The sequence below is a fragment of the Neoarius graeffei genome, chromosome 17 (assembly GCF_027579695.1).
Source record: "Neoarius graeffei isolate fNeoGra1 chromosome 17, fNeoGra1.pri, whole genome shotgun sequence".
In the NCBI taxonomy this organism is placed as follows: Eukaryota; Metazoa; Chordata; class Actinopteri; order Siluriformes; family Ariidae; genus Neoarius; species Neoarius graeffei.
The window spans coordinates 42929605-42952888 of NC_083585.1; the positions used below are offsets into that span (position 1 = coordinate 42929605).

The 23284-nt window shown below is 41.2% G+C and overlaps 1 protein-coding gene across 2 annotated transcripts; it reads left to right on the plus strand.

Moving 5' to 3' along the window:
- Positions 1 to 5125: 5125 nt before the first annotated feature.
- Positions 5126 to 18574, plus strand: mag (myelin associated glycoprotein). Of its 2 annotated transcripts, none has more exons than XM_060898148.1 (10): positions 5126 to 5226; positions 7108 to 7181; positions 7331 to 7699; positions 7871 to 8167; positions 8500 to 8757; positions 8877 to 9137; positions 9335 to 9643; positions 10336 to 10435; positions 10964 to 11066; positions 17080 to 18574. In XM_060898148.1, exons 2-10 carry the CDS (start codon positions 7136 to 7138, stop codon positions 17218 to 17220), a joined length of 1884 nt encoding a protein of 627 aa, XP_060754131.1. In that variant the 5' UTR covers positions 5126 to 5226; positions 7108 to 7135; the 3' UTR covers positions 17221 to 18574. The 2 variants fall into 2 exon arrangements, with proteins under 2 accessions (XP_060754131.1, XP_060754132.1); XM_060898149.1 differs by having other exon boundaries at positions 7943 to 8167.
- The last annotated feature ends 4710 nt before the right edge of the window (positions 18575 to 23284 follow it).

Consider the following 23284-nt stretch of genomic DNA (forward strand, 5'->3'; position numbering starts at 1 on the left):
TCAGTCCCAGAGAACAAATATTACAACTGAGAGGATCCAGAAGGTATTCACAGGAGAGAATAAAAATAAAAACACAGCAGTGTACACACTATAGCAGTATAATGTTATATTATGATATTTAACATTTTACATGTTGTATATACTGGACTGTATTTCTATATATGTTTAATATTACAATAATTGCTTAATGTTTTATCATATTGAGAAAAGGAAACAGATATTTAAACTGATATTATTGTTTCTTTTTTACACTCTTGTCAAAAGTAATGGTGAAAGCACATCCCTGAAACACACTAAACATCTAAATGTTGCTACAAATGAAAGTTTTCTTCTTCATTTTTTCCTAAGGGTGTGCAAACTTTTACACAGTTACATTTTACATTTACAGCATTTTGCAGAAGCCCTTAACCAGCGTAACTTACAGGAATGTATAAACATGTATTCATGCTATTTTTCTAGATCAGGTACTAAGAGTACTATCCAGAGAGGTTCGTACAATATTAAAAGAAAACACACAAGTCAAGGCGATTAAAAAGATTAAATATGTGGGGTGGCACGGTGGTGTAAGTGCCAAGTGGTGTAAGCACGGTTGCCTCACAGCAAGAAGGTTTCCTCCGGGTGCTCCAGTTTCCCCCACAGTCCAAAGACATGCAGGTTAGGTTAATATGGGACAGCCTTGGGCTGAGGTGCCCTTGAGCGAGCCACCTAACTTCCAACTGCTCCCCAGGCGCTGTTAGCATGGCTGCCCACTGCTATGTGTGTGCTCATTATGCATGCATGTGTGTGTTCACTGCTTTAGATGAGTTAAATGCAGAGAGGAAATTTCACAAGTGTGTGATGAATAAAAGTTCTGCTTTCTTTTTCTTTCTTAACTCAACTGCTGGCGGCACGGTGGTGTAGTGGTTAGCGCTGTCGCCTCACAGCAAGAAGGTCTGGGTTCGAACCCCATGGCCGGCGAGGGCCTTTCTGTGCGGAGTTTGCATGTTCTCCCCGTGTCCGCGTGGGTTTCCTCCGGGTGCTCCGGTTTCCCCCACAGTCCAAAGACATGCAGGTTAGGTTAACTGGTGACTCTAAATTGAGCGTAGGTGTGAATGTGAGTGTGAATGGTTGTCTGTGTCTATGTGTCAGCCCTGTGATGACCTGGCGACTTGTCCAGGGTGTACCCCGCCTTTCGCCCGTAGTCAGCTGGGATAGGCTCCAGCTTGCCTGCGACCCTGTAGAACAGGATAAAGCGGCTAGAGATAATGAGATGAGATGTTACATGGTAGGCGGCACAGTGGTAGTGGTTAGCACTGTCACCTGCTAATATCATTTAGGTGTAATAAAAATGGTAAGTAAAAATACATATCCAGTAGATGTACAATGAAATGTGCTGAAATTCAATATCGTGAAATGACACCTTGAGCATTAGGAATATTTTTCTGGCATGTTTCTCTAAGCAGTGTGCAAAATTATTTCCCAGGCTTTCATTCATGCTATGAGTTGTTGGTTTGTGTTGTATTTGATACTGATGATGAATTTTTGCTGCTACTTTTAAACTCCTTGTGTGTGCTGGAGGGCCACTTAGTGATTCTGCTCCTGAGTCATCACAACTTTCACTCCCGAGAATCCAGAGAGAGAAACACACACACACACACACACACACACACACACACACACACACACACACACACACACACACACACACTGTATCATCACTCCTCTTTTGATCTATTTGCATTTCCCTCACATGCTGACAAAAAAATTGGACTCCATGAAGTCATTCCGGCTAGCATCGAAGATGCATATCATTTATTCTTTTTTTCTTCATCCCGTCATTTGTTCCTTTCTCCCTCTGCCTCACCCATTTTTGTGTTGTGCCAGAGGAACAGTGGTGCTTATTGTGCCACGAGCAGCATCAGGGGTCTGTTTATGAATGGCCTCATATGTAGAACAATGCTCTGTACACTGCAGCCCTGACATCTCCATCTAGCATAGAGGGAGTGGAGAGAGCGCTGGGGCAAGGTACAGGGGGAGGAGAGATGGAGTGAACTTGACTCCAGGTTGGATATGGTACAAGGGGGTGTGAGAGGGTGAGTGTGTATCAGGGTACAACTGTTCTCCCTGCTGATTAATGCTTGCTATTTGATCAGAAGACGAGGCCTGGAGTGATTTGGTGGGTGAGTTTTAAAAATTAAAATCAGATTTGTGCTGACCGTCTAGTGTAAAATCTATAGCCTGTTTTTCTTAACCTGTATATGTTTATCTGGTTTAGAGTTGTAGGCTAGAAAAAATAGCAATATTCAGGTTGACTTTTTATAATTCCATGGATTTCATTTGATTGCGTTGGTATTTGTGGCGGTCAGAGAAGGAGTCGTGCCTGTGACTGTGTCATGCTGTTCTGGAGATAAGCTTGAGTGTGGGCGTGTTGGAGAGGATTGCATTTGCTGGCATAAGTGTGCAGGATGTTACTGAGACAGAGCCAATGCATGGATGGAGTGACAGAGCAATAGCGAGAGAATGCTCAGGTGAAGGAGGGGGTGGAAAGACTGGGGTGCATTCTCACTTTATTCTCTTTAATAATATAGATTTACCTATCATTGCATTATCATTGCACAAATTCTGTAATTTGTGTTCAGGAGAAACAGCGATGAATAATACAGATTGCTTTAATCCTTAGCTAACAATGCTGCTTGTCATTGAGGACTAGTCATTGGCAGTTTGCAATTATGAGATTATTTCAGAATGACTTATTTTGAAGGACAAAAAGCAATTATACAATAATCAACTGGATTTATTTATTTATTTATTTTATTTTTATAAGAATAACAATTTAAAAGAAGGAGATGATAGGAATTGGAACTGAGCCTCTGTCTCTCCACCCTGAGGTGTGGGCAGGAAGCTACAGCGTAGCACAGAGAGACCACTGAGTCCACCATCTGCCCATAGCTGAAAGTCAGTAGACAGCAGATAAATAACATTGCTAGTACACACAGCAAAGCTCGCTTGAGAAAGTACGAGACTTGCCAATGTACAGTGTTATTTTGGTGACTAATCAGTTGCTCATGATCTACAAGACAACGTGAGAACAAACAAGGCTAAGACCACAACTGAGCAACTGTCAAATGGGTTTCAAATGTCTGAGTATCTAAAGAAATGGAAGCAGGCTGTAATATACAAATATGGGAGGTTTTAGATGAAGTAGTCGTTCAAAATGATTTCTTCTTGATTGACACCAGTCTGGGAAGTGCCACTGATCTCTAAATGGTCATTCTGGAGCTCACACAGTTTTCACGCAGCTACAGAACGATGGTTTTCATCATGGATCAGCATCAACCCATATGAAATAGGGCATCATTATACATCTTCAACTAGACTGGTTTTGGATTAGTTCTAACTGGTGTTTATAATATTTACATTTTTTTGTCACACAATTACACTACATTTATTAAGACTTTGCTTATAGATTATGCACAAATATACAGTAGGCCTAGTCTCAAATGCAAGGGAGTAGTCATGTTTTGAGACCATCTGGTCCTTGGGTAATTTTAGTGGGCACCTGTGCTAGCGTATGGGGCGCGCGTCATGGGCTAACCACAAGGCAAGCTGTGCATCGGCCTGTTCTTAAGAGAAAAAAAAAACTTCATAACTTAAATACAACATTTTTCCTTTTTTAAAAGTAAAGATTGCATCTCATCTCCTCTAGCCGCTTTATCCTGTTCTACAGGGTCGCAGGCAAGCTGGAGCCTATCCCAGCTGACTACGGGCGAAAGGCGAGGTACACCCTGGACAAGTCGCCAGGTCATCACAGGGCTGACACATAGACATAGACAACCATTCACACTCACATTCACACCTACGGTCAATTTAGAGTCACCAGTTAACCTAACCTGCATGTTTTTGGACTGTGGGGGAAACCGGAGCACCCGGAGGAAACCCACGTGGACACGGGGAGAACATGCAAACTCCACACAGAAAGGCCCTCGCCGGCCACGGGGCTCGAACCCAGACCTTCTTGCTGTGAAGCGACAGTGCTAACCACTACACCACTGTGCCACCGTAAAGATTGCATCCTAAAGTGAATTTTCAAAGATAAAAACACACTAGAAGGAAATTACACCCTGATTACACCCTGTTTATCTCATAACAGGCACTGTATATGCGTGATTAAACCTCTTGAGTCTCTCTCTCTTTCTCTCTCTCGCCCCATCACTGATGATTATATGATATGTAGGAACAACTTTTCCCTGTGTGTGGGATGCTGTGGCATGTTGTATGCCATGAACTTTATACAGTCTTCTTTGTTGTGCTTCCATCTCTGACTGTCTTTCCTACGTGATTCTACTGTATATTCATTGGACAAGCTGTTCACTTGTCCAGTGAATGGAGTGCTCAAAACCTCACCATCAAGATCTACAGAAGTCAGACATCTTACAAAAAATGAGATACCATTCAAAAGGGTGCTCAACCTACATATACCAACAATATTATTCTGTTTTCTGCCTACTGCAAAGAACCAGATCTGGAGATTCTGGCATAGCCTCTAGCAGTTTCAGTTTTGGAGATGAAGCTATAGTTCATAAAAATTAAATCTGATATTTATTATCTGAAGAGAAGCCAGATGATGTTGGTGTTTGCCAGCATAATTTATTCATAAATTGCATTATAATGCATTGTAATAGGATTCGATTTGGAATTATTCTAATAGGATTGGTTTGAATTATATCACCAAAATCCCCATCAGAAACCACGAGATAACTTCATATAGTCACCAGCAGGCATACTAACCTTTTTTTTTAGTGTGCCTTGAGTGTGTCTTATTCAATATTAAATTGTATAAATGATCATAATTATTTTTTATGATCACTGTTCTAATTTCACCAAGAACATTGAGAAGTTTTAAGGCATAATAACCAGTGGATACAGTATAATCTCCACAGGTCGCAGAGAAGCCACAGATGGAAAAGTAGATTGATGGATGCCAATGAAGAGGAATTTTTGGTGTGGGTTTAGAGAATGGAGAGAAATGTCTGCATATTCAAATCTGCCCACTGCAAGCATTCACACATATCCATAACTAATGCATCCTTTATCATCTCCTTTCCCTAACCATGTCTTTGTCTCCCGGACTTTCAGAGATTTCCAAGAGAGGCAAAGCAGTGGAGTTTTCGGAGAAACAGAGCAGGAAGAATTACGCTTTAGGCTTCAGAAGGCCAGAGCAGAGCAGCGAGCTGGAGCTGGTATGAGGCAAGTGCTTTGGCCATGCTGTGAAAGTCTTGTTTGTCTGCTATGAATGGTGGGTTTGTTTAGCTTGGGCAATGTTTCAGTGTTAGAGCAGCACTGATGTTTACTCCTAGTCACACTCTTGCTGTAGATATGATGGCATGGATGTTTCACTGCTTTGATGAGTGAGTCTAAAGGGGTTAAGAACATTTCCAAAGTTATTTAGAACAACAAAGATTTGGCCAAAAGTTTCTGCGTGGTTTTTTTTATGCTAGAAACTTGACTTGGTACATGGATATTGTGCATCTTTTGTGAGCATTGTCTACTTCTCTGGTTTTATATCATCTCCAGCTACGTGTTATATGTGTATGATAAATACGTGTTTCTTCCTTTTGGTATAGCAAGTGGTTGGTGGTTGATTGTCAAAGCATCAATTACTCACGGTTATGTCTTTCTTAGAAAAAAAAAATGAACAGAAGTTTTATGTTTTGCTCAGTGAGTCAGGCTTATGAGCTTGAACCATTTGGGGAATTGTCAAAAAAGTTCATCATGGAGATTTCTTAAACAGTCCATTCCAAATCTCCCCATCTGTGGTGCCCATCTGTTCATAAGGACGTGGTTGTTTTTTTGTTTTGTTTTGTTTGTTTGATTGATTGTGTGCATGTGTGTTTGCGTGTGAGACAGAAAAAAAGAAAGAGCAAAAGAAATTATAATTGTGTGTGTGGGGGCTTAACTAGAGGACACACACTGACAGCACACCATTGCAGCCTGTAAATAAACTGAAGCAGTTGGTGATGCCATTGCATTCTGGCTAATAATTTCTGAATGAGGCGTCATCACCAAACCATGGTAACGGTATTTGTGTCACGAAGATGCAAAGTCTGACATCACACTAAGCTATTCTGTTCTCCCACACACTGCAGCTCTGTAGACATCAGATGCTGAGGGTCTAATGTATGGATAATTGTGTTGTGGTCTGTGTGTGATCAAGATAATGCTTGTTGCTCATGACGAAGTCTAATGTCATGGCCATTCATTCTGGTCACCTTTATCTGATATCTGCTGTGTTTAGAGAAGACAGAAAGGCAGCTGATTCAATAGTGTTAGAAATCAAATGTGTTATTATAAAGACAGCAGTTGCCTGTAGTTCATGCAATTCAAGGTGGTTCTTGCCAATTGACTTAATATGATGTATGTAATAATCAAAACATTAGTTATCATGAGCTAGTGCTAAGCCTATCATAACACATCACAAAGCCAAATCAGGCAAAATACAATACTGATATGCTTTTATCATATTTAGTCTTTCAATAATTTTATATTCACTTGAATGCTAAAGTGGGGGCGGCACGGTGGTGTAGTGGTTAGCACTGTTGCCTCACAGCAAGAAGGTTCTGGGTTCGAGCCCCGTGGCCGGCGAGGGCCTTTCTGTGTGGAGTTTGCATGTTCTCCCCATATCTGTGTGGGTTTCCTCCGGGTGCTCCGGTTTCCCCCACAGTCCAAAGATATGCAGGTTAGGTTAACTGGTGGCTCTAAATTGACCGTGAGTGTGAATGGTTGTTTGTGTCAGCCCTGTGATGATCCGGCGACTTGTCCAGGGTGTACCCCGCCTCTCGCCCATTGTCAGCTGGGATAAGCTCTAGCTTGCCCACGACCCTGCACAGGATAAGCGGCTACAGATAATGGATGAATGCTAAATTGACTTTTGTGTTATGTTTTATAATAAGTATATTGTACAGCAACTGGTAAAATAAATTCTGCTGATTAGCTATAGTAAATATTCATGAATATTCATGCTACTATTTATTTCTGGTTTATACAAGAATATTCACAGTGTCCAAAGGTGTGTCCTTTGTATATTTAAGGTGATTTAATGATGGACCATTTGTTGTGAAATGTTTTAAGGTTAATGGTCCTGAGTTAAACTGCCACTATGAAGTCCTTGGAATTGCTGCTGCCTTTACTGCTACTTGTACGAGGTAATAGCTGCTTTTCTGTTACATAAGGCATCAATGTTCGACTGAAAATGACATGCTTGTTGCAAGATTATTTTTTCCTCTCGTGAATGTTTAAATGTCACAGAATTTAAATTCAGAATTTAAATTCCCCCTCACTTTTTTTTATACAGATATACATGCTCAATGGAATGTTTGGATGCCCAGGGACATCTCAGCCATGACTAACTCCTGTGTGGTAATCCCATGCACATTCATATACCCCTCAGGAGTCAGGCCATACAGGGGCACCCATGGAATCTGGTATTTTGCCCAGCCCTATCCACAGCTCTTCCCTCCAGTGGTTTACAAATCTCGCACAGACATTGTGCATGAAAGCTACAAAGGCCGTACCAAGCTCCTGGGCGACCTGTCACAGAAGAACTGCACGCTGCAAATCAGCAACCTTGGAGCTGAGCATGCAGGGAAGTACTACTTCAGAGCCGATCTTGGAGGAGCAAACATTTATACCTACCCAGATTTCACTGAGCTCAAGGTGTTGGGTAAGAACACTATAATACTATAATAAGACAGACTATGAAATGTCCTCATAGTTAACTATAAATGATATTGAGAGACACATTTGGATTTCTAATCTGTTAAGTTCTGTCCACTGGTTAATGAAAACAAATGCCTCAATAACTAAGTATTTGAAACCTCTGCTTCCTTCTTAGACCAGCCCAACATTGACATCCCAGAAGAAATAGTCAGTGATCAGAGCTTGGATTTGACTTGCTATGTTCCAGACAACTGTCCTGACATGACTCCTGAGATCCACTGGATGTACACAGACTATCTCCCTGACCCTCTTTTTACATCAGACTATCTGGAGGAAAGCAACACAGCAGTGATGTCTAGCACACTTACTTTCACACCCAAAGCTATGCACAATGGTCAACTGGTGGGCTGTAGAGTCCAGTACCCCAACGCTACTTTTGTCTATGAGCGTCTCATCTCCCTGGATGTCAAGTGTGAGCACACAAACCATTAACATACACTTACAAGCTAAATTGCTTTTGAAGGAAACCAGTATAATCACACTATTGCCTGATTACTGGCAGTAAAGTTCAGCAACAGCATAAGACCTCATATGGCATAAGACCTCATGAAAATCCCATGTTTGAAGAAAATCCCATGTTTTTTGGGTGGTGGTGGTGAGTCAAGGATAATTCAGTTAGCTCCATTAAGCTGTAAGCAATAAGTGCTGTAGAATGCAGCTGTTTTGAATGAAACACTAAAATGCATGTTAGAGAATGTTGTTCCTGCTGCCCAATTATATGTATTCCATACATTCTCTCTATAGATGCACCTCGCAAAGTTTGGGTAAATGTCTCTCAGGAGGTAATGGAGGGGAACTCTGTAGTACTTCACTGTGATGTGGATAGCAACCCTATGCCACAGATTTCATGGTTATTTGGGGATGAACAACTGATGTCAGAAACTGCCTCAAATGCTTCTCTTTATTTGGAGTCCCTGACTGCAGAGCAGGAAGGTTTATACACCTGTGTAGGGGACAATGGCTATGGGACAATGAACAGCTCCATGTACTTGGCTGTCAGATGTGAGTCTATACATCCATCTTGTTACTGTACATTTCCTGTTTTTTCATATCTTACATCTTTATTTCTCAATTTACCCCAAGCTCACTCTCTTTATTTTGTTTGATGGGTTGTACTATAGATCCTCCAAGAGAGCCAGTGGTGAATGCTTCTCTGGTGGTGATGGAGGACTCCTCTCTGGCTCTCCATTGCAGCAGTCAGGGCAATCCTGTCCCTACACTTACCTGGCTTAAGGATGGAGAGCTGGTGGGAACCATAAAAGCTGGAGAGCTGTCCATACTCGAGCTTACAGATATCAACCCACAGACCGATGGCACATACCGCTGCCTGGCTGAGAATGAATATGGCCGAGCGAGCAGCTCTCTAAATGTCACCGTGGAGTGTGAGTTAACTGAAAGTTGATCAAATTTCTGAGCTTGAAGGAAGATAAACTTTGAATGACACAGCAAATAAGGGACATATTAAGCCTGAGAATATTCAGAAATTCTGGTTTCATTTTAAAAACAGATTTATATAAATTAAATATTTTTATTTCAAACTAAATGTAGAAATTCCTGACCCTTATGTCTGTCCCCATAGTTGCTCCCATTTTCCTGGATGATTCCAAGTGCACCATAGTGCGAGAAGGCGTGCAGTGTGTCTGCATAGCCACAGGGAATCCTGAGCCATCCATAGTATTCTACCTGCCTGACTTCAATATCACCATTAATGAGACAAATGGCCGTTTCAACTACTACACACATTCAGATGGCTATACATCAACTGGCATGATCAAACTGAGGGAGAAAGGTGACCGGGAGAACAACGAAGACATGGGTGTTCATGTACACTGCAGCATCTCTAACATTTTTGGCTCTCAGTCGATCCGGCTAGAGCTTCAGCAAGAAAGTGAGTTCATGAGATAACCTTAAGATCCTACGTTATTATAAAATCTTAATAAACTTAATTCAACAGATTTATTGAACTGAAATATTTTGGCAGCTCAGGTATTTGTGGGGCGGCACGATGGTGTAGTGGTTAGCACTGTCACCTCACAGCAAGCAGGCTCTGAGTTTGAGCCCAGTGGCGGGCGGGGACTTTTCTGTGTGGAGTTTGTATGTTGTCCCCATGTCTCCTGCTTCACCCACAGTCCAAAGACGTGCAGTTAGGTTAACTGGCTGCTCTAAATTGTCCATAGGTGTGAATGGTTGTTTCCCAAGCCAGGAAATGGGAGGGTTGCAGCAGGAAGGGCATTTGGTGTAAAACTATGCTCCAGTAAATTGACATGTGGAGCAATTGGATCCACACGCCAGCAACCCCACACACATAAATGGGACAAGCTGGAAGAAGTGCATGAGTTTGGTCATATAATTATATGGTGGGATTTAGGAAGTCAAAGAATCAGGATTTTTCTTGGTCAGGAATTAACTACCCTTCCTGGAGGCTATCTTACTTGTGATCAAATTAGTTGAATGTATCAATGACAAATTTGTGATGCTATTTTTGAAAATATAATGACGATAATGATTATGATGGGTGATTGCAACCATTTCTCTTATTTTGACATTAATATCAATCAAGACATTTGTATCATGTTTCAGAAAAATACCTGATGGCTGTAATAGTGGGAACCATTGGAGGAGTGGCAGTTATTGCTTTTATCATTGCAGCTGTAAGATATGTTGGACAAAACAACAAAAAGTGAGTACTTTACCCATTGGACAGATCTGGGGAAAGGGGCAAAGCAAGGAAACACCAAAGCCTAGTCATCCATACTCAAATGTGTTTCTTTTGGATCTTGCTATATACATGACCCATTCAGAGCTGAAACAATTTGATCAAATGGTAAGATGGTACATGCAACGAGTTGGCAAACAAAATGACAGTGTTGGCCATGATGTGGACTACAGATGACCAGACTAACAAAACTTTGATTTGCCTTCCATTGCTTTCTAGCCTCAAACACTAAGCTAAGCTAAACAAAGCAAGGGCACTTAACCTCAAGTGCTTCAGCAAATGTACAACCACTATTATGCTCCCAACAACAGTTAAAAAACAGTCCCACCCATTTTGACAATGGAACCAAAAAAGCAATTCACAAGAGCCTCTTGGTTAGGGAGGTATCTGCCTTTCTCAAAATGGATGCCCAGGCTTACAGTGTTGCCCTGAGCTAGTCAATAGCATCGTTCCGTGTGAGACAGAGTCTGATCCTCTGACTCCAACCTCCAGAGAGAATGGCAACCCTGGGCCAGACGTGGGCTCTAGAGTGGAGAATCCCTCCATGTACTACAGCGCAGTCAAGAAGGACAAACAAAGTCTCAGGAAAAAAGTGGTGAGATATTATGACGATGAATTATGATGATAATACTATTGTTACATGTGCAGTTGTTTATAGTGGTGTTTTGCTGATGTCTTGGGGTTGTTACATGCTTTGCAATGGCACCAAAACCACAAGCTTTTAATCTCATTTATTTGATACTGTACAGTCAACATCTATTCAAGATTCTGTCGTTTATTTTGGACTATAAGAGTCTGCTTAATTTTAGCACAAATATGAATAGTGCTTATTATTTTTAGCATCCTCACTAAAATGTCAAAGGACACTTCCTTCATACTCGCATTGGATGTCGTAGACTATGTTCACATTACTAGCTTCATTGCTAAATCCTGAATTTTTGCTCAAATTTGAGCTGTCTCTTTTGACAGTTCACATATGTAACTGCAAGTGACTCATATCTGTCTTTAATGTGACTGCACCTGTCCCCCAAAACACCCTGAATGGATGCATCACGAGCAATAAATGAGTGACACTTCTGTGAGACATTCCATCATAGTAGAAGCAACAAATAAATTCACTCGTAGTCCAAGCTTGGGTTGTGTTCCTCTTTGATCCAGTGGCGTAGCCAGGATTTTTTACATGGGGTGGCCAAAGGGGGGCCCAGGATATACAAGGGGTGGCCATGCTGTGACTAAATAAAGGGGGGGGGGGTTCTGGGGGTCCTCCCCCAGGAAATTTTGAATTAGCTAGATTTGATTTCCTGTATTCTGATGTATCTGGTGGCATATCTGGTGCCTAACTCATGAACAAAACCCATGTGAGCCAAGAGGTCAGAAATTAATGTATTAATTTATTTATGTAACATAAAGCATCTGCAAAACAAAGAAGCCATCCAACTTGTTTACTCTAGTTAAGCATCAGGATTTTAACGATCACTACTAAAATGCAAAAGTAAAAACTAAAAGATCACCTGTCCCAGGCACCTGGGAAGTAGTAAGGATATTAGTCAGGCTTGAATAAAGAGTGCTTTGCTCAGGAAAAGGAAAATACTTGTATACTTAACTCATACATACAACATATGTAAACACTTACAACATGTTGTGATATTGTCCATTGTAAGTACTGTACAAACTAAATGTGTTGAGTTACAAAATGTGTTTGTGTGTGCGAGTGAGTGAGTCAAAGTGTTACACTGATGTACTCAGAGCATTTTTTAAGGATTTTCCACTAGGAGACCAACTGGTCTGGGCAATACAATCACAGGCCCCAGAGTCCATGCGGCTGCACCGCTGCGGCATATTCTGTGATGCAAATTGCCGCATTACAAATCCTCGTTTCAGCCAGCATAATATCAACATAGTCAATGCAGTGCCAAGTTTTCCTTGTTAAATGTATACTTACATGGTACTTGGTTAATTAATTGCAACTGATTGAACCAAATGATAAGACATAACTTGGTTTAAAATTTGGTCTCCCAGTGAAGCTGGTTTGGCACTGACTAGGAGACCAAATCTGGCCACTGGGAGACCATTTGGTCTCCCAGTAACTATGTTAAAAAATGCTCTGGATGTACTGTAACATGACATAGATGAGGTGTAGAGCATGAGTGGTGTGTGTGTGAGAGAGAGAGGGGGGAAGTATGTGCACTGCATGTAGATAGAGCTGTAGTATACGAATTGTGTGTGTGTGTGTGTGTGTGTGTGTGTGTGTGTGTGTGTGTGTGTGTGTGAAGATATGTTACATGTAAATACAAAAATGAAGTGCATAAGTTGTGTGTGTGTGAGAGAGAGTGTATGTTCAGAGTGCATGAGTGTTGTGTGTGTTATATGTGAATATAGAAATGTAGTGCATGGACGGTGTGGGGGTGAGTGTGTGTTCAGACTGCATGAGTGTTGTGTATACCAGTGAGTGTGTTACATGTAAATATAGAAATGTAGTGCATCATGCATGAGTGGTGTGTGTAAGAGAGGGTGTGTGCTGAGAGTGCATGAGTTGTATCTTATAGTGAGTGAGAGAAAGACATAGTGTGTGTTAAGAGAGTGAAGTATGTGTTCATATATGAGTGAGAGAGAGAGAGTTAAGACAGTGCATGAGTGTTACATTTAAATATAAAAATTTAGTGCATGAGTTGTGTGTCTGTGTTGAGAGTGTATGAATGTTACATGCAGGGGTTAAATTGGGATTGGTTATGTGGGGGGGCTCTGCCTCGTACCCGCCCCTGCCCCCGCCGCCCTGCCCCAATATACTTTTTGGAAAATAACCCTCTAATTTGATAACCATATCATATTGCACAGAGATATACACCTTATCTGTGTGTTGTAGGCCTATGTGTGTCTTGTAGTGCCCCCCTACACATTATGGCAGTTTGAATGTAGATTGGTTGGCCAGTGTAACAGATTGTACAGGTTGTTGTACATTGGTTTGAAGGAAATGATTAGTGGGGGGTCTGGGGGTCCTCCCCCAGAAGTTTTTTATTATCATACATGTTATTTGCTGAATTCTGGTGCATTTTAATAAGTTGTTAGCTGACTTTACAGAGGTAGGTTGAGCAATATCATGTTAAATCTTGTCACATGCCGACAGGTGAAAAATGTGAAGGAGAAATGTTCAGTGAGAAAATTTGAAGGCTTGCACAATCTTAAACCAAAACAGTTGATTTATTTTGGAGGATAAATGTTAAATATGCCAAAACACTGTCAGTCAAATTGTCAATCAAATATATTCATGCAGTGAATGCAACCAAATACAAACAACACTATAACATTGGAAGCATTTATTATTATTGTTATTATTATCTCATCTCATCTCATTATCTCTAGCCGCTTTATCTTTCTACAGGGTCGCAGGCAAGCTGGAGCCTATCCCAGCTGACTATGGGCGAAAGGCGGGGTACACCCTGGACAAGTTGCCAGGTCATCACAGGGCTGACACATAGACACAGACAACCATTCACACTCACATTCACACCTACGGTCAATTTAGAGTCACCAGTTAACCTAACCTGCATGTCTTTGGACTGTGGGGGAAACCGGAGCACCCGGAGGAAACCCACGCGGACACGGGGAGAACATGCAAACTCCACACAGAAAGGCCCTCGCCGGCCCCAGGGCTTGAACCCAGGACCTTCTTGCTGTGAGGCGACAGTGCTAATCACTACACCACCGTGCCGCCCTGTTATTATTATGTATTCAATTATTTATTTGGCATGTCTGTATCGACAGTTAATTAAGGCTAGAGCACAAGACGAGTGTTTTGTTTATGTTTGCCAAAGGTAGCTAACTTGAGGCAACGTTAGGCTCAACTTTTGGTCAATCTCAGTAGCTAACTTTAACTGACATCTCCCCCTTCCCCCTGGCTAATTTCTGTCGATAACTGGGGACTATGGAAATTGAACTCGCCAAATGCACAGACAGTTCGTTCAAGCACCTCTGATGGATTAGGATCGTATGCAAGTAAAAGGGGAGACGGTGTACGGAGAAAATTATAAACAAGTCACAATGCTGAAACACAAGCCCAAAACCCCGCAAACCACGACTTCTGATTTTTTTTAAAGCGAGCTCACAAAAAAAGAAACCCCAAAGTCGCTTATAAAAAGCGGAATTGGCAACCCACGCAGTGTTCCAGAAACCAGAACCTCTGATCGCAAGTTCTGTTCTAAATAGCTTTGACAGGTCATCTTGTTATCAGGAAAACTATGATCTATCTCATAAAAGTTATGGGTTTATTGATTAATAAAACGATATTTAATTATTCAGAACTGAAAATCGTGAAAAGGGTTTGTTGCTTTTGATGTGTGCGTGATCATATGCCATCCGCTCCGAGCTTATGTGCCGGGGCTCAGCCCCAGACAGCCCCGGCCCAATTTAACCCCTGGTTACATGTAAATATAGAAATGTAGTGCACAAATTGTGTGCGTGTGTGTGTGAGAATGAGATAGACAGTGTGTTAAAAGAGTGCATAAGTGTTGTGTATGAGTGAGTGTGTTACATGTAAGTATAGAAATGTGGTGCATGAGAGGGGTAGGGGGAGAGTGTGTGTTGAGAGAATACATGAGTGTTGTGTATGTATGAGTGTGACAATTTTTAATCAATGTGTACTCCCACCAGTAGCACACAACATCTCTATATTTTCATGTAACAGACGAACATTAACTTTAAAAGTTGCATTCTGCGGTTAGAGTGAGCAAAGTGATTCACAGACAGCTAACTTGCCGACGTAATTTTCTCTTTTGAGTCGTACAATCGAAAACCACCGACATTTTGCTTTCTATCTATCTAGTATCTATCTATGTGTGCACACAGCACAAATCCCACTGTAGCCGGATATCTATAAAGACGCATATTTATCTATACGGTTGCATTTACATGTAAATGAAGGTTTCAATCACTGAAAACGGATACTTTTGAAAACCCCGGGCAGAGTGGAGATTTCTGGAAACTCTGAATTGTCTGAGGACAGAATTGTAACTGTATGTCTACAAGGTGAGAAAACTTGAAGAGAGTATAAGAGATGAATAACTTGCATCCCAAATTAATCGCACGTTCACGTAGGTTGTTGTGTTGTCGGACTAGAGCATGACTATTTGATACCACCTGCTGCTTGAACGCGTGAAATGTTTATGTGCTACGGTAATATGCATCCCCGCAGAAACCAAATAGGTGGAACAAAAATCCAGCGGGTGGAACTAACATTTCGTGGGACATATCGGTTTTATAAATTTTATTGTCCGGCCCTGGGGTGGCCAGGGCGGGGCCAAGGCGTGCCCTGGGGTGGCCATGCCCCCCGGCCACCCTTTAGCTCCGCCCCTGCTTTGATCTAAGAGCTGTTGAGCATTTCCATGGAAGAAAAATGGGGATTTATCACCCAAAATGCAGTCTAGTTGTTCAGAAAAGGGGCACATTTAGCAACCATGACCTCTAGGTTGATTGAAGTGTTTTGCCAATTTGAACTTAGCCTTGGGGCACTTTATTTTTCTTTAGCATTTTATTTACATTTGTTTCTGCCCATTTCTTTGCCATTTCATGGGCGATTGTTTCAAACACTGCTCAGGTTCACTAGTTTCCTTACCGTTTTGTTTGAATTCATTAATTTTCCCCAAATATTAAGTAATTCACAGAATTTTCCTATCCTTCAGTGAATATAGTCACTGCTGCTGTTGTCCTCCATTGTTGTTTTGCCATACCCCGTCACTGAATGATGATGACAGTGATATTCACATAGAGCATCCCAGAAAACGTGTTTAGGAAAAAGCTACATAAATTCCAATCTGGCCATTCTCATTAAACTCACATGGCCAGATATGTATCTGATGTCGGACTGTGAGAAGGTGGCTCAGAAAATTCGATTTGTGTCACTTCAACCTGGTAATGTGAATATAGCCTTACAGTAATTGTCCTGTACTTGAACAGTATTTTCACTGGATTATCTGATGTTCAGTAACGAGTTATAAAGCAAAAACATTTTGTAAAAGAAAAACATTATGTCAAGGAAATAGCATGGGTTTTTATTTGTCTATAAAGTAGTTGTTTCCCAGTATTACATAGTGGAATGTTCTAGGAGTCTAGGTGTGATTATTTTGCATGTCTGATGGTAGAGTGTGGCCTTTGCTTCAAAGCATTTCCTGACTATTCTTTCCTCCTTCATTGCTTTTCTGCATTCTCTGTCTCTTTTGTCTTTCCCATAACTTAACAGCTTAAGACTGAGCTGCTGGGCTCTAAGTTTAATTCCATCCTAGAAGAGAGCACGGTAAGGCTAACAAATCAACAGCTGAGGTGTACAAGTAGTCCCTGTAAACAATGTAGAAACCAAACTGTAGTACAATGAGAATATATTTTCTTAAAAATTGTTTTTCATTCTGGTTGTAATCTATCGTGCTTGCATTAGATTAGTTATTGCCTAACAAGATACCAATGCTTGGCTCCTTTGGCTTTGCTACATTTAACCTAACAACCTGCTTTTGATTGCCAACTCATGTCATTATTTTATCAGAATACACAATGGGGAAAAATTGTTAAGGCCATCCAGTAATTGACTCTGAAGGCAGTAATTCCTTGCTCTATTTTTGCAGGGAGAAGACAGCGATTACCAGCATGTTGGCTCGACTGCAGGCATGGAGAGGCGAGAGCTGAACTTTCTCGGGCGACCCCGAGAGGGAGGATTGGGAAGGGGGGACGACACTACTGTCTACACAGAGATCAAAGCTAAATGAATCGCGATCCTTCCCTGAAGCCTCGACCGAAAGGGACACAGTGGCTGCTAGTTCCCAACAAAGTGCTTGGCCAAATTTGCTTTAGTCTATACTATATAGACTATAACTTGCCCAAATTTACCAAATTTATAATTCTGTTGGCTGGAGCCAATATTTTAATCTATTTTACTGATGTTTCAGAAAAGGAAGATTTTCTGACAAGAAGCCAGTTCCTGCGTACAACCATATTTAGTACCTCTCAATCTCACTGTTGCGTTTGGATGTACCGTAATGCAACGTAGGGTCTAAATAGGCTTGCAAGTGATGTCCTAAATCGTTGACAGGATGATATTAATGCTACTATGTTAAGTACTTGTTGAAGAAGAATGGGCCTTGGTTGTATCCCAGATATCTTTCACTAGTGGTCATTGACACTGTGTCCGCAGCAAGACGAAGCATCAGGGAACGAGACATGCGGCATGTCTCGATGTTCTAGCACTATCTCCAACTGTGGGTTTGCAGGTAGAATGTTTTCTCAAATCCAGAGGATCTCTTAGCCACTTTCTAAGTGTACCAAGATAATTGCTCCGTGAAGTATGCATTCTGTATTTCTAATGACATGCCCTAAAGTGATAGTTAGAGTGTCTTTTAGTTTGTGTGACTCCGCAAAGTAAGAATAAGGATATTGTTTAACCAGTGAATTTATCTGATGTGGGGTAAAGCAATAGCTGATTCATGATTGGTCATTTCTTTCTGTACATCTCAGAATGATAATAATGATGATCATGATGTTTAGATCAAATATATACTTCTGTAGTCCATTTTCTCCCTGTTAAATGTTACATACAAGCTTAAGAGGTGATTAGTGGATTCATTTGCCTTTGAAAAGTAAAACTGAGGGGGGACAACAGCAATGCAATTTCAGTGCTTTTGCAATATGAAGTACTGTTTTAAAGAGGAAATGGTACAGCGACAGCTGATTCATGATTGGTCATGTATCTGGGTTTTCTACACATTTAAGACACAGGGCAATAGGAATGGACTTTTATACCCTTCTTTCTTGTAGTCCATTTCTTGCTGATATATACTTGTGTTTTGTTTTGTTTCAAGCTCCATTCTGTCTCGTCTCGTTATTTTATTTATTTATTTATTTATTTTTACAAACTCTCCACTCTAAGGGTAAATTCAGAATATCAGCCAACCAAATGAAGACAGCAGAATGCAATCCAACACAACCAAATACATATTGAAAGCAAAGCAGAAGCCATGTCAGATTTGTTAAAATAAATCCACAGAAGCATCATATTCAAAACTATCACTTTACCAGGGGTGCTTTAATGAAATGTATTATTTATTATCCTTAAAACATCCTCTATTGAGGTTATATCAAATTCATCAATATGTACAATGGATGTACATATCTCAAATCTTAACTTATACAACTCAATTTTACTAAACACTTAACACATAAAACCACTTACCTTATATTTGTAAAGAATTCATGAAAAGCACCAATATGAAGGGATATGAAATATGTAAATATGCATCTGTTCTCTGTTGTGAATCCTTTAAAACCAAACAGAAGGTTTTTTTTTTTTTTTTTTGGAATTGCAGCATAGAAATATAAAACAGGTAATTAATAACAGATTTATTTATAAAAACAGTGCATATATTTAAGAGAGCGTTTGGGTCATCCAGTCTAATTATTCACTTTGTGTATTGTAAAGGGTATTTGTAAGCATTTGACTGTGTGATGATGATAACGATACATTTTTGTTTTGTTTTTTTTATTTATGTAATAATTTACAGAGGGACTTTGCAACCCCTGGGGGAAAAAAAACAATATTATTCAGAGCTAATTGTGCATTTGATTTTTTTTTTTTTGTTAAAAAACTTTCACCTTAAATGCCATCTTTAAAGCAAACAAATAAAGTAAACAAGATGGAGAAAAAAATCACTGATTGGATATTTTTTGTTTAATTAAAATGTAAAAACTAAAAATGATATGTAAATGTTTTGAATAGATTAGTATGCTGAAGGGGGGAAAAAAACATTTACAATTAACAATCAGTGAAAACCAACCACCACACACACACACACACACACACACACACACACACACACACACACGCAATACTAGGTATGGTATTGGTGCAAATTTAGCATTATTACGTGCCACTACAAGGACTTATTTTAGGTAAGTATGCACATACGCAAGGCGGCATGGTGGTGTAGTCTGTCGCCTCACAGCAAGAAGGTCCGGGTTCGAGCCCCGTGGCTGATGAGGGCCTTTCTGTGTGGAGTTTGAATGTTCTCCCCGTGTCCGTGTGGGTTTCCTCCGGGTGCTCTGGTTTCTCCCACAGTCCAAAGACATGCAGGTTAGGTTAACTGGTGACTCTAAATTGACCGTGAATGGTTGTTTGTCTCTGTGTCAGCCCTGCGATGACCTGGCGACTTGTCCAGGGTGTACCCCACTTCTAGCCCATAGTCAGCTGGGATAGGCTCCTGCGACCCTGTAGAACAGGAAAAGCAGCTACAGATAATGGATGAGCATATGCTTTTCTTTCACATCATCCACAGGCCTTGAAGCAGTTAAGTGATCTTGAATATGTAATGTGGTCAGACATTACCATCAGTGTTTTTATTCGTTTTTTCCTTTTTACGCGTAATGTCTCATCTCATCTCATCTCATCTCATCTCATTATCTCTAGCCGCTTTATCCTGTTCTACAGGGTCGCAGGCAAGCTGGAGCCTATCCCAGCTGACTACGGGCGAAAGGTGGGGTACACCCTGGACAAGTCACCAGGTCATCACAGGGCTGACACATAGACACAGACAACCATTCACACTCACATTCACACCTACGGTCAATTTAGAGTCACCAGTTAACCTAACCTGCATGTCTTTGGACTGTGGGGGAAACCGGAGCACCCGGAGGAAACCCACGCAGACACGGGGAGAACATGCAAACTCCGCACAGAAAGGCCCTCGCCGGCCACGGGGCTCGAACCCGGACCTTCTTGCTGTGAGGCGACAGTGCTAACAACTACACCACCGTGCCGCCCACGCATAATGTCCCATATTTAATTTGCACTAGCAGCAGTAGTGCAAATTGTTACTCTCACTCAGGATCTTTCTTCTTCTTCTAACATTTTTAGGGTGCTATTTCTTCCTCGGTTTTCAACTAATCATTCCAAATTTCACATGAAGAATACCTCTGGGCTGAAATAAGTTGCTATGACTTTTCGTGCTGGGCGGCACGGTGGTGTAGTGGTTAGGGCTGTTGCCTCACAGCAAGAAGGTCTGGGTTCGAGCCCCGTGGCTGGCGAGGGCCTTTCTGTGCGGAGTTTGCATGTTCTCCCCGTGTCTGCGTGGGTTTCCTCCGGGTGCTCCGGTTTCCCCCACAGTCCAAAGACATGCAGGTTAGGTTAACTGGTGACTCTAAATTGACCGTAGGTGTGAATGTGAGTGTGAATGGTTGTCTGTGTCTATGTGTCAGCCCTGTGATGACCTGGCGACTTGTCCAGGGTGTACCCCGCCTTTCGCCCGTAGTCAGCTGGGATAGGCTCCAGCTTGCCTGTGACCCTGTAGAACAGGATAAAGCAGCTAGAGATAATGAGATGAGATGAGACTTTTCGTGCTGATCCAGATCACTGACCCAGAACGATCCATGAAAAACGGGCTTTTTTTCCTCACTAAGCGTCATTCTGTATTTTTTACCGTTCCAGATCTATAGGGTACGGTGACCAGACGTCCCGGTTTGTAAGAGCCAGCACAAATCACTGTGACTTCAGTCACAGTATCTATCTATTACTGTAATATTTTCAGACTATCATTGTGAGACCTTGAATTTCAATTCTGATACTGGAGTCATGAAGGTCCACGATCCTGAGAGAACATATTTGGCTCTGGAGGATGGCATCACTAATGATGTCACACTGTTGCATAACACATTGTGGATTTATGTGTCATGGAAGAAGCATGTGTTAGACTTTGGCTTCTGTATTTCACAACTACTGTACAACCCCGATTCCAAAAAAGTTGGGACAAAGTACAAATTGTAAATAAAAACGGAATGCAATGATGTGGAAGTTTAAAAATTCCATATTTTATTCAGAATAGAACATAGATGACATATCAAATGTTTAAACTGAGAAAATGTATCATTTAAAGAGAAAAATTAGGTGATTTTAAATTTCATGACAACAACACATCTCAAAAAAGTTGGGACAAGGCCATGTTTACCACTGTGAGACATCCCCTTTTCTCTTTACAACAGTCTGTAAACGTCTGGGGACTGAGGAGACAAGTTGCTCAAGTTTAGGGATAGGAATGTTAACCCATTCTTGTCTAATGTAAGATTCTAGTTGCTCAACTGTCTTAGGTCTTTTTTGTCGTATCTTCCGTTTTATGATGCGCCAAATGTTTTCTATGGGTGAAAGATCTGGACTGTAGGCTGGCCAGTTCAGTACCTGGACGATTCTTCTACACAGCCATGATGCTGTAATTGATGCAGTATGTGGTTTGGCATTGTCATGTTGGAAAATGCAAGGTCTTCCCTGAAAGAGATGTCGTCTGGATGGGAGCATATGTTGCTCTAGAACCTGGATATACCTTTCAGCATTGATGGTGTCTTTCCAGATGTGTAAGCTGCCCATGCCACACGCACTAATGCAACCCCATACCATCAGAGATGCAGGCTTCTGAACTGAGCGCTGATAACAACTTGGGTCGTCCTTCTCCTCTTTAGTCCGAATGACACGGCGTCCCTGATTTCCATAAAGAACTTCAAATTTTGATTCGTCTGACCACAGAACAGTTTTCCACTTTGCCACAGTCCATTTTAAATGAGCCTTGGCCCAGAGAAGACGTCTGCACTTCTGGATCATGTTTAGATACGGCTTCTTCTTTGAACTATAGAGTTTTAGCTGGCAACGGCGGATGGCACGGTGAATTGTGTTCACAGATAATGTTCTCTGGAAATATTCCTGAGCCCATTTTGTGATTTCCAATACAGAAGCATGCCTGTATGTGATGCAGTGCCGTCTAAGGGCCCGAAGATCACGGGCACCCAGTATGGTTTTCCGGCCTTGACCCTTACGCACAGAGATTCTTCCAGATTCTCTGAATCTTTTGATGATATTATGCACTGTAGATGATGATATGTTCAAACTCTTTGCAATTTTACACTGTCGAACTCCTTTCTGATATTGCTCCACTATTTGTCAGCGCAGAATTAGGGGGATTGGTGATCCTCTTCCCATCTTTACTTCTGAGAGCCGCTGCCACTCCAAGATGCTCTTTTTATACCCAGTCATGTTAATGACCTATTGCCAATTGACCTAATGAGTTGCAATTTGGTCCTCCAGCTGTTCCTTTTTTGTACCTTTAACTTTTCCAGCCTCTTATTGCCCCGTCCCAACTTTTTTGAGATGTGTTGCTGTCATGAAATTTCAAATGAGCCAATATTTGGCATGAAATTTCAAAATGTCTCACTTTCGACATTTGATATGTTGTCTATGTTCTATTGTGAATACAATATCAGTTTTTGAGATTTGTAAATTATTGCACTCTGTTTTTATTTACCATTTGTACTTTGTCCCAACTTTTTTGGAATCGTGGTTGTACAATTGGAGAGACCGAGGTAGGATTGGGATTCCATTTGCAGTGACCTGTCATGGACACTGCTCCTATTATGTTTCAAAGAGACAGAGTTTTAGAGTGGCCCACAACAAGTTACCCTCAATTATAAGTTCACTACAGAAATGGCTTTTTAAGGAAACGTGAGCTGAATTTTTGTGTACACAAATTTTGTTAAGTGACAGATTTATTGGCTAGTTTTCTCGGATAAAAATATATTTAAAGGTCATTTTAAAGAGTATGTTAGACTTTTGACATAGTGTGTGTGTGTGTGTGTGTGTGTGTGTGTGTGTGTGTGTGTGTGAGAGAGAGAGAGAGAGGAGAGAGAGAGAGAGAGAGAGAGAGAGAGAGAGAGACAGACAGACAGACAGACAGAGACCAGGGCAGTTGTCAGTCACACATGAATGACCACACTTGTGGTTTGAAGACTTGTGCAAAGAAATGT

Bases quoted from the DNA above. Each gene is read 5' to 3' on its own strand.
- mag (XM_060898148.1), top strand. From the start codon at position 7,136: ATGAAGTCCTTGGAATTGCTGCTGCCTTTACTGCTACTTGTACGAG. The intron at 7,182-7,330 runs GTAATAGCTGCT...TTTTTTATACAG, and splicing joins TTTACTGCTACTTGTACGAG to ATATACATGCTCAATGGAAT. The intron at 7,700-7,870 runs GTAAGAACACTA...CTTCCTTCTTAG, and splicing joins CACTGAGCTCAAGGTGTTGG to ACCAGCCCAACATTGACATC.